The sequence below is a fragment of the Bactrocera dorsalis genome, chromosome 1 (genome assembly GCF_023373825.1).
Source record: "Bactrocera dorsalis isolate Fly_Bdor chromosome 1, ASM2337382v1, whole genome shotgun sequence".
NCBI classification, from domain to species: domain Eukaryota; kingdom Metazoa; phylum Arthropoda; class Insecta; order Diptera; family Tephritidae; genus Bactrocera; species Bactrocera dorsalis.
The window spans coordinates 74,733,689-74,748,171 of NC_064303.1; the positions used below are offsets into that span (position 1 = coordinate 74,733,689).

The 14,483-nt window shown below is 37.7% G+C and overlaps 1 protein-coding gene and 3 pseudogenes across 1 annotated transcript; 2 read left to right on the forward strand and 2 right to left on the reverse strand.

Moving 5' to 3' along the window:
* Positions 1-208: 208 nt before the first annotated feature.
* Positions 209-1,460, reverse strand: LOC125778015 (NADH-ubiquinone oxidoreductase chain 2-like; annotated as a pseudogene).
* A 6,597-nt stretch (positions 1,461-8,057) lies between these two features.
* LOC125777055 (uncharacterized) lies at positions 8,058-10,083 on the forward strand (annotated as a pseudogene).
* An 873-nt stretch (positions 10,084-10,956) lies between these two features.
* LOC125777051 (NADH-ubiquinone oxidoreductase chain 2-like) lies at positions 10,957-11,805 on the reverse strand (annotated as a pseudogene).
* A 1,227-nt stretch (positions 11,806-13,032) lies between these two features.
* Positions 13,033-13,942, forward strand: LOC125777036 (uncharacterized). The gene has a single exon (XM_049450861.1). It carries the CDS (start codon positions 13,197-13,199, stop codon positions 13,506-13,508), a length of 312 nt encoding a protein of 103 aa, XP_049306818.1. The 5' UTR covers positions 13,033-13,196; the 3' UTR covers positions 13,509-13,942.
* Positions 13,943-14,483: the final 541 nt, after the last annotated feature.

Sequence of the window (14,483 nt, forward strand, 5' to 3'; positions counted from 1 at the left end):
TTTATTCGTGGGAATGTTATGTCGGGTGCTCCCAATATTAAAGGAACAAGTCAATTCCCGAAACCACCAATTATGATGGGCATAACTATAAAGAAAATTATTACGAAAGCATGGGCTGTTACAATTACGTTATAAATTTGATCGTCTCCAATTAATGCCCCAGGATGCCCTAGTTTAGCTCGAACTAGGATTCTAAGGGATGTCCCAACTATTCCTGCTCACGCTCCAAAGATAAAATATAAGGTTCCAATATCTTTATGGTTTGTTGAAAATAGTCATTGTCGCGATTAAATGGCTGAAGTTTGGGCGATAGACTGTAAATCTATTTATAAGAATTTATTCTTTTTAATTTAGTTAATATTAAAATTTGGCTCTATAGTCAATAATGACATTAGACTCCAATTCTAAAGGAGTAATACATTTACTAATGCTTAAAAGATTTATACTTATATTTATAGCTTTGAAGGCTATTAGTTTAATTAACCTAAAGCCTTACACTGTATGTGTAAGAATATATAAATTATAGAAACTAAAATTAGACTAAATGTAGAGATAAATGATAGAATTAATATTAGCTTAAAAGAAATATTAGTAATGGTATTATCAATAGTTCAATTATTTTCATAATAATTAAATATAAATGCTGCGAAATATAACCGCAAGTAAAAAATAAGGTGATTAGTGTTATAACTATTATAATTGTTATTATCATATATTGACTTTTTAATACTAATAATTGAATAACTAATCATTTAGGTAAGAACCCGATAAATGGGGGCAATCCAATAAAGAATGAATTAAACAATTGATTAATGTGAAATATTTTAAAATTGTTGAATATAAAGGTTAAGCTGAAAGATAAAAATGTACAGGGATACAAAAAGTGCGACAGTTATTTGGGCCCACGCTGTATAAAAAGAAAAATAGATACATCATATCGACTCATTTGCTTGTATAGCTGCTAGCATCCACCCCAAGTGGTTGATTGATGAAAAGGCTATTAATTTTCGCAGAGAGGATTGATTAAGCCCGCCTAATGATCCCGTAATAGTTGAAGCAATAATTGCTATAAAAATAAAGGTGTTTTGTTTGCTGTGTAAGAAACTAACATCAGAGGAGCAATTTTTTGTCATGTTATTAAAGTAAGAACATTTATTCAAGAAAGCCCTTCTATAACATTGGGGAATTAAAAATTAAATGGTGCTGCTCCTCTTTTTAATAGTAATGATGAAACAATTATTAAATTACTATAAGAAGAATATTAAATTACTATAAGAAGAATATTTAAATACATCATTATAATAGCAAACAGTAGTATTGCTGAGGCTATAGCTTGAGTTAAAAAGTACTTTAATAAGGCTTCTGTAGATGTTAAGTTGTTACTATTTATTAGGGGGATAAACGATAAATCAGGCACCTAGTCAAGAATTTTATGAGACGGTAATTAAAGTTCCTGTTATTAAGATAAAAAAATATAATTTTTGCTGAATTATTAAAAATTAAAAAGAAAAGGATTAGAACCTTTATAAATGGGGTATGAACCCAGTAGCTTAATTAGCTTATCTTTTTATTGAAATTAACATTAATATTTAATTTAAGGAAGTGTTTTTTTATAATTAACATGTTTTTATGTATAAAAATAATAGATATATTTTGGTGTATGATGCACACAAGTTTTTGATACCTTCAGAAATAGTTTAATTCTATTAAATATAATGAATGCAATACTGATTGCATTATTTACCCTATCAAGGTAACCCTTTATCAGGCAATTCATTGAATGAAATTAACTTCTTATTTCATTTGAAATAAGCTGTTTTCATCTAGTTTTTTTTTTTTTTAATACATAGATTAAAGTTGGGATGTTATCCAGGTCGCCTCCAAGTTGGTGCATCCTGGGTAACGCTAAATGATCTGCGGCCTTCACGGCCTAACAACCTGGACGACTTTGGCTTTGGACTGGTTTTTGAGAAAATTTTTATTGGATTTGGTAGAACCCTGGGCTGGTGGTGGCGGCATTCTGACACCTGAGTACGATGAGGTGACACTCATCAGAAATGGCTGACAGGCTACTGTCGCAACTGCCTCCGTCCCGTTAAAACCCTGGCAGGCCTCAGAGTACGTTCCCCCCCGTGGGACGCTACGGTGACAGGTTGGTCAGGTTTCTGAGCAACATGCTAGTACACTTGAGTGGGCCAAGAAAGTGCTGAGTGAGGACGATAGGGCAGGACCGGAAACCAGCAGGCGATCAAGCGGCAGAGGTCGCACGAGGAAGAAATCTCCCTTGTTAAGAAACCGCGAACAGGAAAGGCGCCAACCTTTAGCGAAATCGCTAAAGGCGCTGGGGCCATAGTACTGGGGGTGCTCGACCGTAGTAGAGAGGACGGAGCCATCTCCCATGAAAAATGGAAGAGGGTAACGGCGGCTATCTCATCGGTGTTCCTAAGGGTGGTCAAGGAAAACCCGGGGCCAACCCCGAAATGTGTGAGTGCCGGTTGGCACCAGGGGCTGCACAAGCTCACAAGCTGTGCTGACGAGAGATTGGCCATCTTATACAGGAAGGCAGTCTCTGAGGTGGGGGAGGTCTGGAAGGGAGCCAGACTGGAGGCCGTGGCCAAAGGGGATCTTCCTCTTCGTCCTAGGGCTCGCGTTTGGCTGCCGGCCGAACCTTCCAATCCGAGCGAGATTGAGGAAATCCTCAGATATTGTAATCCCTCACTTCCGACGCAGGACTGGAGAGTTTTAAGGCTGGAGAGGACTGATGAACCGTATCGGCAAGCGCTGATAATGCTAAACACGGAATCCATCGGTCCTCTCAGCAAACAAAGGGAGCCATAAGCTATGGTTTTGAGATGGTAGTGCTGAAAGTACTTCCATCTGATGCCAGGGCTGATGGCCCCCAAGCTGCGGTGGATGCGACAAGGGCTACTGACGGTCAAACGACCGTGGAAATTGATGCGTCAGAGGGCGCCGACGGTCAAATGGCCGTGGAAGTGGTCGATCCGAATCTCTCGAATGTGGCGAGTGTTGGAGGCGGTTCGTCGATTGGCGACTCCGTATCCGCACGTTGTGCTGGTGGTTGTTGTTGTGTTTCCTTGTGCCTTTGTTTTCTGTTTGTGAGTTATTTTTCACAGTACTTCACTGCACTGAGTATGCTTTTATTGAATATGTTATGTGCTTCTATTTTCACAGTACAATTTTTTTACCCCACTTATTCACACTTAAGCATTTTTTTGTTATGTTTTTGGTCACTTCAGCCACTCCATTATCATTTTTTACTTTACATACACATATACATTGATTTTTTTTTGCATGTTTGTTTACTGTTTTATATGTTAGGCATATGTACATGCATTTTTTTATATATTTAATTTTTTCGTTTTTGCCAACTTTTGTCACCATCGGTTTTTTCACAGTTTTCACAGTTCTCTTTTTTATTCTAAATTTTTGCCACTACCGGTGCTTTTTTTGGTTTTTATAACGCTTTTGTCACTACCGGTTTTTTCCAGTTTTGTCACCAACGGGTTTTTTTTTGGTTTTTGTCACCATCGTTTTGTTCTTTTGCTAACTTTTTCATTCCCGCTTTTTCTAATTAGTTTAGTTTTAATTAGTTTATTTTTAATTTTGTAACCGTGATTAATTTGTTACCGTGTGACCGTGATTATTTTATTGACGCGTGACCGTAATTATTTTGTCACCACTAGTGCCGTCCGGTACGGCTCGAAGGACCACATAAATTCTGCTAAAATAATAATTTCCCGGCACTCACCTTAAATGCGATTGAGTTCGATCACGATGGAAAAAAATGTTAAAGATCGAGAGAGAAAGAGGCTCGGCGACGTCCATCAGTCCAGGGCAATGTGTTGGCTGACATTTGGAGCAAGTTAGTCATTGATAATTTTCCAGTCGTTGCTGAATGTGTTGCACCAAGTGTACCTGGAATGGATACAGAACAGGCTATGATGTTGAAAAATAATGCTACTTGGTAAGATAATCATGTACGTGAGTCACAATATTTTTTACAAATAGTTAAGTGTGAAACTATTACATGTTGCGGTGTAAGACGTTGTAGTCATTGGAAATTATTAAAATAAGGATTTTTACCACCACCTGTGTTAATTAAACAGACATCAGAAGGTTATGGAGTCACAGGGAATGACGACAACGACGCTAAGTTTGCTTCATTATTCTTCTTCTTAATTGGCGTAGACACCGCTTACGCGATTATAGCCGAGTTAACAACCGCGCGCCAGTCGTTTCTTTTCTTCGGATCTATTTCAACATCAGGAATTTCGGCGGAAATGATGTCATCAATTTGGTCAGGTGTAATTTTCTTCACCATCCAAAGAAGAATGTGTGCGTGGGGCAAACCGCGATTCTGCCACTCCAATGAGTACATTCAGCATCGAACCGTGCCATATACACGTTGTTTCGTAATAAAGTCCATCAAACATCTGAGTTTTTGTTTAAACACGCGTGCTGTAACATCGTGGCGATCGCTTGGTGATTGACCGGGATGCAATAGATTCGTAATGTCTGGCCATTTTGGATTGCAAGTTAATGTAACAAACAAATCCGGCCGTCCATAATTGCGCACGTAAGTCATCGCATCCTGGGAGTACTCATGCATGTGTCTAGGACTGCCAATGTATGTCGATGGCAAAATATAGAGTCGACCAATATTTGTAATATCCGCATCACCATTCATTGCATCTCTTAAGTGAATATACTCTTCAGATCGCAACTTCGACTGATTGTATTGCATGTAATTAAGTCGTTCTGTCTCAACTTTAACATACATGTCAACTGCATACTGTTGAAATAACCGTCCATATCTCAGTAAATGGTTGCCATAGTTTTGGCGAATCATCATTCGATATGCGTAAAACTTCATTGAACTGACTTTTTTATTTGTCACCTAAAAGCTTAAATTACCTATATGAAGTAGCAAACAAAAATTTTTTTTTACTAACCATTCACCGGACTTATCATCTTATATCTTAAGTGATATCTGTCTTCTCTACGGCAGAACATGAGCGGATATTGCATTGCGTCGTAAGACCGATGTGTCTCACTTATCCGTTTTAGTGCGTTTTGATTTCTACGTTTGATAACAATATCACGCGACTGCAAATTTTCTCCAACAACAACAACTGATATTTCGCTAACTGTAGGTGCATTATATTGTCTTTCATGTGACCCTGTTGGCCTTTTGTCCGCTTGTATGATTATAATATGATCATCTGTTGGCATACGTTCCAACGAAATCGTAAACAGTTTAATGAGGCCATTGTGTTCGTGTAACATTTGCTGCAATTGTTCGATTATTTCTCTTTTCGTTGTATTGAAGACAGCACAACGCCGATTTACTTCATCATGTGAATCTCCCAGAAAGTAAATTTGGAGATATTTGTGTTCTTGATCTGGATGCGGCAACCGCGATCCAGCGAGATGAAACATTTGCCCATGAACGTGTATAATTGGAGGAAAGCTCTGTAGTTTCTGTCGAATATTGTTTGGCAAAAATATCTTAAACGTTGGATTGTAGTTTTGTTCATTTACAATTTGCTTTAAGAAATGGCTCGAGTGAGGAGATTCACCGTAAAGCAGCTGGAACAATGGCTGTGGTGGTGGAAGCAATTCTGGCGACGGTTCATTTTTAAATTTGACTGCATTGCAATATTGACAAACTACTGACATCTGACCGAGTTGAACAGATGCGCTATATTGAATGTTTGGATCATATCGAAAACCTGCCCGTTCAAAGTTCACAAAAGAAAGATGTTGTCGCTGTTGTCGTCGAATAATCGCATGTTGTGATCTTACTTCATCACTTTGGCGAGCACGAACTTCCTTTCTTCTCGATCGTTGTTGCTGATTGTGAACTTCCCTTCTTCTCAATCGTTCTTGCTGATTGTATGTTTGGTTGACATCTTCTAACTGGTGCGTGCTACTCTCCAGCAGTCTATTTCGTGGTGATACCCTCTCAATAACACTTTCCCTTTGACGTGCTCTGCTATTTCGTGTTCTCCTTGCGGCCTGGGAACTCCGAGAAGTGTTACCATACGTACTGATTCTCGACATCGTAACAAATATCTAATTGGAAATGATCATTCATTTGCATAAAGTTCATATAAGGTTTTACGGACCAATAACTTACCTTTGAAAACTCCAAAAATGAATGAATTAAACTAAGGAAGCAGATCAATTGAATGATAAATTCCAATGTACATAAATCGGTATTCGCCAACACGCTAAATCACTTTCACTAAATAACTCACTTTTTAAAACAAAATATATCAATATATCAGTAAAGCAAGGCGCATTTTTATTGCCCTCTAAGTTTTGCGTGTTCGATTGCAAAGCAAAATTGACGTTTAATTTAATTTGTGTTTGTTTCATAAAACTGCCATTTCCATAAACCAAAAATAGCACGTAACACAACCAAAATTACCATATAACCGCTGCAGCAAGAACAACCAAAATGTCGTGCTAGGTGGATAATGAGATAAATATATGGTGGATTAACAACCAAAATAATTAAAGATTGTAAGGGAGGTACCACGTCCCCTTTTTCGATAACGCCAAGCTTTATGGGTGAGAATGGTGTTGTTTCCTATAGCTCTATACCAATTTTCATGTTCCTACCTTAAACACTTTTGAAGATATTCACCTTGAAAAGTTCAGTTTGTATGGGAGGTGCCACGCCCCCTTTTCCGATTACCCCTTCTTTTATGTGTAAGCAGGCTTTTGATACCATATACGTCTATACCAATTTTCAGGTCCCTACCTTGAACCCTTTCAGATATTTTGCTTAAAAAATTTTGTTTGTATGGGAGGTACCACGCCCCCTTATTCGATAGCCCCCGGTTTTATAGGTGAGAGTGGTGTTGTTATCCTGTAGCTCTGTACCAATTTTCATGTTCCTACCTTAAACACTTTTGAAGATATTCGACTTGAAAAATTCAATTTATATGGGAGGTACCACGCCCCTTAATATTTTATTCTGATTTTAAGACATGACCTGCGCGTAGTAATAACAAACAAATCCCCCAAAGGAAGTATTTCATTTGGTTCAGCCGTTTTCGAGTTTTAGCGTTACAACTATACACCATTTCATTTATATATATATAGATTATTATAATTGCAATACCTATAATTTTTTGTAGAAAATACATTATTTTATTTTACATTTTCTACTGAAATATCTCAGAAAAAATATCATTTACGACATCTTGTCAAAAAATATTTGTTGTTTGTAATTATGTATGTATATTATTTGTCGATTGGCGTACGTTTTACGTACACCTACATATGTGTACACCAAAATAAGACATTTCAGGTACTTAAAATTTTAGCCTATGCCAAGCTCCATACAAAAAAGTTCAAAGTCTTTTGAAAAAAAAAAACGAATAAGAACTCAATTATTTTTGCATAAAAAACCTAATATACGATTTAAATCTGTTTAAAGTTGTTTGATTTGTAAATTTTATTGTATTTACCTATATTTAGAAATTATTGGACCTAAAGGTTTAATTTGTTGCAGATTTTATTGATTTGCAAAAGATGATTAGTACAAAATGTCTGAAAACGTTGAGAAAAAAAAGAAACCATCTGGGTCAGAATATAGAAAACGGAAAGCAGAAAAAGAGAAGGAATTTCAGAGAACAAAAAAGTTCATGAATATAGATAAATATATCACAACAAAAAATGAAGACCTGAATATGCCATCTACATCTGGAAATGAAACAATTCAGCGCCGTTGGTTAAGTTACTCCGTTTCTAAGGATCGAGTTTATTGTTTTTGTTGTAGACTATTTGATAGTAGCTCAACGTCGAACTTAGTATCTGAAGAGTATAACAACTGGAAACACTTGTCTGAAGTGTTAAAAATTTTTTTTTTACCTTTTGATGACCTGATACCTGATTGATGCTGAACTTCGATTAAAAATAGGAAAAACAATAGACTGCCAAAAGCAACACTTGATTAGAAAGGAAAATGGAATAATGTTTTGTCTAGATTGATGCATATCACACTTTATTTAGCCGAAAACAATATGGCGTTCAGAGGTACTTCCGACAAACTATATACGCCAAATAACGGAAAGTTATTAGGCTTAGTACAACTACTAGCCAAATTTGATCTAGTCATGCAGGAGCACTTGCGATTAGCTATGAAGGGTGATATTTCAGACCACTACTGTGGAAAAGACATTCAAAATTAATTAATAGAGCTGATGGGTGAAAAAGTGAAGAGAAATCATATTACACACAAAGAAATCAAAATATTATTCTATTATAGCTGACTGTACTCCAGACATTAGTCATGTAGAACAACTTTCGCTGACATTACGATTTGTTGATTTATCAGACGATAATGAAAAAATATCAGTAAAAGAGCATTTCTTGGAATTTATACCTGTCAATAAATCAACTTGTGAAAGACTGACTGAAGTTATTATTAATGTTTTAAATAAATACTGACTAGAATTGAACGATTGCAGGGGTCAGGGTTATGACAACGGGGCGAATATGAAAGGTAAAAATGTTGGGATTCAAAGGAGAATTCTCAGCATAAACCCCTTAGCTGTTTATGTGCCGTGTGGCTGTCATAGCTACAATCTAGTACTATGCGATGCCGCTAAGTCATCCGTAGGATCAGTCACTTTGTTTGGGGTACTTCAGAGGTTGTTCATATTGTTTTCAGCTTCTGTTCATCGATGGAAAATTCTAACCGATCACTTCGGACTATATACTATAAAAGTGACACACGTTGGGAAGCAAGAATAAGTAGTTTTAAAGCAGTCCGTTATCAAATTAGTACTATCCATGATGCTTTGATTACTTTGGCTCTTGAAACTCAGAAAACTGATGTTCAAGTGTCTCATGAGGCTACTACTCTGGCCGAACAGCTTCATAGTTTCATTGGTTGTTTGGTATGACATACTTTATCAAATAAATATTGTAACTAAATCTCTACAGTCGACAGATATGGATCTTAGTAAATGTACCGAAATGTTGAAAAAATGCTGCAATTTCTTGGAAGACTACAGAAATACAGGCTTTAAAAGCGCTATTTTAACTGTGAAGGTGTTGGCTGAAGAACTAGAAATTGAACCTGTATTCGAGCTACAAAAGAATTCGATGTGTTAAGCGTCAAGCTAGTGAAATTGCACGCGGTGACCCTATAACTTCTCCAGAAAAAAAAAATTTGAGGTTGAAATTTTCAACTGTCTTTTGGATACTACATTAATTTTAGTCAATGAAAGGTTCGAACAGTTAAATGAGTACTCGGAATCTTGGTCTTTTTTGTACAATATTAAACAGATTCCAGAAAAACCCGACTTTGTCAAGCTCTGTAGTGATCTTCAATTAAAATTAACTGTAGACTCTAAATCAGACATAGATGGTTGTATGTTGTGTGATGAACTTATAAGTCTGATATCCTTTTTGCCTGATCAAAATGTGGTTACTCCCATTTTTGTTTTAAATTTCATCAAAGATTGCAACTTACAAGAACTGTATTCAAATGTGTGGATAGCATTGCGAATGTTATTAACTATACCTGTAACGGTTGCTAGTGGGGAGCGGAGCTTTTCAAAGCTGAAGCTGATAAAAACCTATCTTCGATCAACAATTTCTCAATCTAGATTGACAAACTTAGCAACTTTGTCAATTGAAAACGAAATTGCTGAAAACATCGACTTTGACAACCTTATAAAAGAGTTCGCTGATAGAATGGCCAGAAAAGTAAAATTTTGTTAATGTTTTTATAATAAATGGTTATTTTTTATAATAAATAATTATTTCTTTTAATAAACGGTTATTTCATTAAATGTTTTCCCTTTTTTTCGAATGGGTTTGAATTGCAGTTGGAGGGCGCCGTAGAAATCTCGCCCAGGGCGCTGGTAGTGTTAAAACCGGCACTGCATTTAGGGTTCAATACTAGTCCTGTAAATAGTGGGTATCAGTGGACAAACGATCTGTTAATAATATAGTAATAGCTCCTGCTAAAACTGGTAGTGATAGTAAAAGTAGTAGAGCGAGTAGTAGAGTAGTAGTTGAGAGTAATACAACTGCTCAAACGAAAAGAGGTATTCGGTCAAATGAAATTCTTGTTGATCGTATATTAAGTACTGTTGTAATGAACTTAACGGCCCCTAGAAATGAGGAGATACCAGCTAAGTGAAGTGAAAAAATAGCTGGATCAACTGATGCTCCTCCGTGGGCAATAACAGATGATAGGGGTGGATAAACTGTTCAACCTGTACCAGCTCTGTTTTTTACTATATTTCATACTAATAGTAGTGTAAGGGAAGGGGGTAGTAATCAAAATTTTATATTATTTATTCGTGGGAATGTTATGTCGGGTGCTCCCAATATTAAAGGAACAAGTCAATTCCCGAAACCACCAATTATGATGGGCATAACTATAAAGAAAATTATTACGAAAGCATGGGCTGTTACAATTACGTTATAAATTTGATCGTCTCCAATTAATGCCCCAGGATGCCCTAGTTTAGCTCGAACTAGGATTCTAAGGGATGTCCCAACTATTCCTGCTCACGCTCCAAAGATAAAATATAAGGTTCCAATATCTTTATGGTTTGTTGAAAATAGTCATTGTCGCGATTAAATGGCTGAAGTTTGGGCGATAGACTGTAAATCTATTTATAAGAATTTATTCTTTTTAATTTAGTTAATATTAAAATTTGGCTCTATAGTCAATAATGACATTAGACTCCAATTCTAAAGGAGTAATACATTTACTAATGCTTAAAAGATTTATACTTATATTTATAGCTTTGAAGGCTATTAGTTTAATTAACCTAAAGCCTTACACTGTATGTGTAAGAATATATAAATTATAGAAACTAAAATTAGACTAAATGTAGAGATAAATGATAGAATTAATATTAGCTTAAAAGAAATATTAGTAATGGTATTATCAATAGTTCAATTATTTTCATAATAATTAAATATAAATGCTGCGAAATATAACCGCAAGTAAAAAATAAGGTGATTAGTGTTATAACTATTATAATTGTTATTATCATATATTGACTTTTTAATACTAATAATTGAATAACTAATCATTTAGGTAAGAACCCGATAAATGGGGGCAATCCAATAAAGAATGAATTAAACAATTGATTAATGTGAAATATTTTAAAATTGTTGAATATAAAGGTTAAGCTGAAAGATAAAAATGTACAGGGATACAAAAAGTGCGACAGTTATTTGGGCCCACGCTGTATAAAAAGAAAAATAGATACATCATATCGACTCATTTGCTTGTATAGCTGCTAGCATCCACCCCAAGTGGTTGATTGATGAAAAGGCTATTAATTTTCGCAGAGAGGATTGATTAAGCCCGCCTAATGATCCCGTAATAGTTGAAGCAATAATTGCTATAAAAATAAAGGTGTTTTGTTTGCTGTGTAAGAAACTAACATCAGAGGAGCAATTTTTTGTCATGTTATTAAAGTAAGAACATTTATTCAAGAAAGCCCTTCTATAACATTGGGGAATTAAAAATTAAATGGTGCTGCTCCTCTTTTTAATAGTAATGATGAAACAATTATTAAATTACTATAAGAAGAATATTAAATTACTATAAGAAGAATATTTAAATACATCATTATAATAGCAAACAGTAGTATTGCTGAGGCTATAGCTTGAGTTAAAAAGTACTTTAATAAGGCTTCTGTAGATGTTAAGTTGTTACTATTTATTAGGGGGATAAACGATAAATCAGGCACCTAGTCAAGAATTTTATGAGACGGTAATTAAAGTTCCTGTTATTAAGATAAAAAAATATAATTTTTGCTGAATTATTAAAAATTAAAAAGAAAAGGATTAGAACCTTTATAAATGGGGTATGAACCCAGTAGCTTAATTAGCTTATTTTTTTATTGAAATTAACATTCATATTTAATTTAAGGAAGTGTTTTTTTATAATTAACATGTTTTTATGTATAAAAATAATAGATATATTTTGGTGTATGATGCACACAAGTTTTTGATACCTTCAGAAATAGTTTAATTCTATTAAATATAATGAATGCAATACTGATTGCATTATTTACCCTATCAAGGTAACCCTTTATCAGGCAATTCATTGAATGAAATTAACTTCTTATTTCATTTGAAATAAGCTGTTTTCATCTAGTTTTTTTTTTTTTAATACATAGATTAAAGTTGGGATGTTATCCAGGTCGCCTCCAAGTTGGTGCATCCTGGGTAACGCTAAATGATCTGCGGCCTTCACGGCCTAACAGCCTGGACGACTTTGGCTTTGGACTGGTTTTTGAGAAAATTTTTATTGGATTTGGTAGAACCCTGGGCTGGTGGTGGCGGCATTCTGACACCTGAGTACGATGAGGTGACACTCATCAGAAATGGCTGACAGGCTACTGTCGCAACTGCCTCCGTCCCGTTAAAACCCTGGCAGGCCTCAGAGTACGTTCCCCCCCGTGGGACGCTACGGTGACAGGTTGGTCAGGTTTCTGAGCAACATGCTAGTACACTTGAGTGGGCCAAGAAAGTGCTGAGTGAGGACGATAGGGCAGGACCGGAAACCAGCAGGCGATCAAGCGGCAGAGGTCGCACGAGGAAGAAATCTCCCTTGTTAAGAAACCGCGAACAGGAAAGGCGCCAACCTTTAGCGAAATCGCTAAAGGCGCTGGGGCCATAGTACTGGGGGTGCTCGACCGTAGTAGAGAGGACGGAGCCATCTTCCATGAAAAATGGAAGAGGGTAACGGCGGCTATCTCATCGGTGTTCCTAAGGGTGGTCAAGGAAAACCCGGGGCCAACCCCGAAATGTGTGAGTGCCGGTTGGCACCAGGGGCTGCACAAGCTCACAAGCTGTGCTGACGAAAGATTGGCCACCTTATACAGGAAGGCAGTCTCTGAGGTGGGGGAGGTCTGGAAGGGAGCCAGACTGGAGGCCGTGGCCAAAGGGGATCTTCCTCTTCGTCCTAGGGCTCGCGTTTGGCTGCCGGCCGAACCTTCCAATCCGAGCGAGATTGAGGAAATCCTCAGATATTGTAATCCCTCACTTCCGACGCAGGACTGGAGAGTTTTAAGGCTGGAGAGGACTGATGAACCGTATCGGCAAGCGCTGATAATGCTAAACACGGAATCCATCGGTCCTCTCAGCAAACAAAGGGAGCCATAAGCTATGGTTTTGAGATGGTAGTGCTGAAAGTACTTCCATCTGATGCCAGGGCTGATGGCCCCCAAGCTGCGGTGGATGCGACAAGGGCTACTGACGGTCAAACGACCGTGGAAATTGATGCGTCAGAGGGCGCCGACGGTCAAATGGCCGTGGAAGTGGTCGATCCGAATCTCTCGAATGTGGCGAGTGTTGGAGGCGGTTCGTCGATTGGCGACTCCGTCTTCAGCCTCGAACAACTGTTCGAGGAGGTTCGGGTCGATCACGACTTGGGCGCTGAAATAGCGCTCCTGGAGGAAAGTCTGAAGGATGAAATTCCTCCAGATTAACCTCCAGCATGCGAAGGCGGCTTCCGCCAATCTATTGCTCCGTCTGGAACAAGACGGAGCCGATGTCGTCCTGATTCAGGAACCGCGGCTGATTGGTAAGGGGATCTCTGGATTGAGGACAAAGAGCCATAGGCTCCTAGGAAAACTTTTAGGAACCCTCGGAACACGGACTGGGAGGGTTACCACAGGAGTTTTCGGCAAACTCTCCCACGCGCACCGGGGGTGGACTCGTTGGCCACTACCGATGCGGTGGAGGAGTGGGTTGAAGTCTTCAGCTCGGCGTGCAAGGCTGCGTTGGAGAGGTCTTGTCCAGTGAGATCGCCGAAGGGCAAAAAGAAACCTCTATGATGGACTACGGCGCTCTCAGATATCAGGGCGTCTTGTAGACGGCTTTTCAACAAGGCCCGCAGAAGTGGGTTATCTGAGGACTGGGCTTTGTAACGGGTGATTTTTTTGAGGTTAGGATTTTCATGCATTAGTATTTGACAGATCACGTGGGATTTCAGACATGGTGTCAAAGAGAAAGATGCTCAGTATGCTTTGACATTTCATCATGAATAGACTTACTAACGAGCAACGCTTGCAAATCATTGAATTTTATTACCAAAATCAGTGTTCGGTTTTTTTTTTTTTTTCGGACAAATTTTGTTCAGCGATGAGGCTCATTTCTGGTTGAATGGCTACGTAAATAAGCAAAATTGCCGCATTTGGGGTGAAGAGCAACCAGAAGCCGTTCAAGAACTGCCCATGCATCCCGAAAAATGCACTGTTTGGTGTGGTTTGTACGCTGGTGGAATCATTGGACCGTATTTTTTCAAAGATGCTGTTGGACGCAACGTTACGGTGAATGGCGATCGCTATCGTTCGATGCTAACAAACTTTTTGTTGCCAAAAATGGAAGAACTGAACTTGGTTGACATGTGGTTTCAACAAGATGGCGCTACATGCCACACAGCTCGCGATTCTATGGCCATT

What these genes read in the sequence shown, in the direction of transcription:
- LOC125777036 (XM_049450861.1), top strand. Translation starts at nt 13,197, where the DNA reads ATGGTAGTGCTGAAAGTACTTCCATCTGATGCCAGGGCTGATGGCCCC.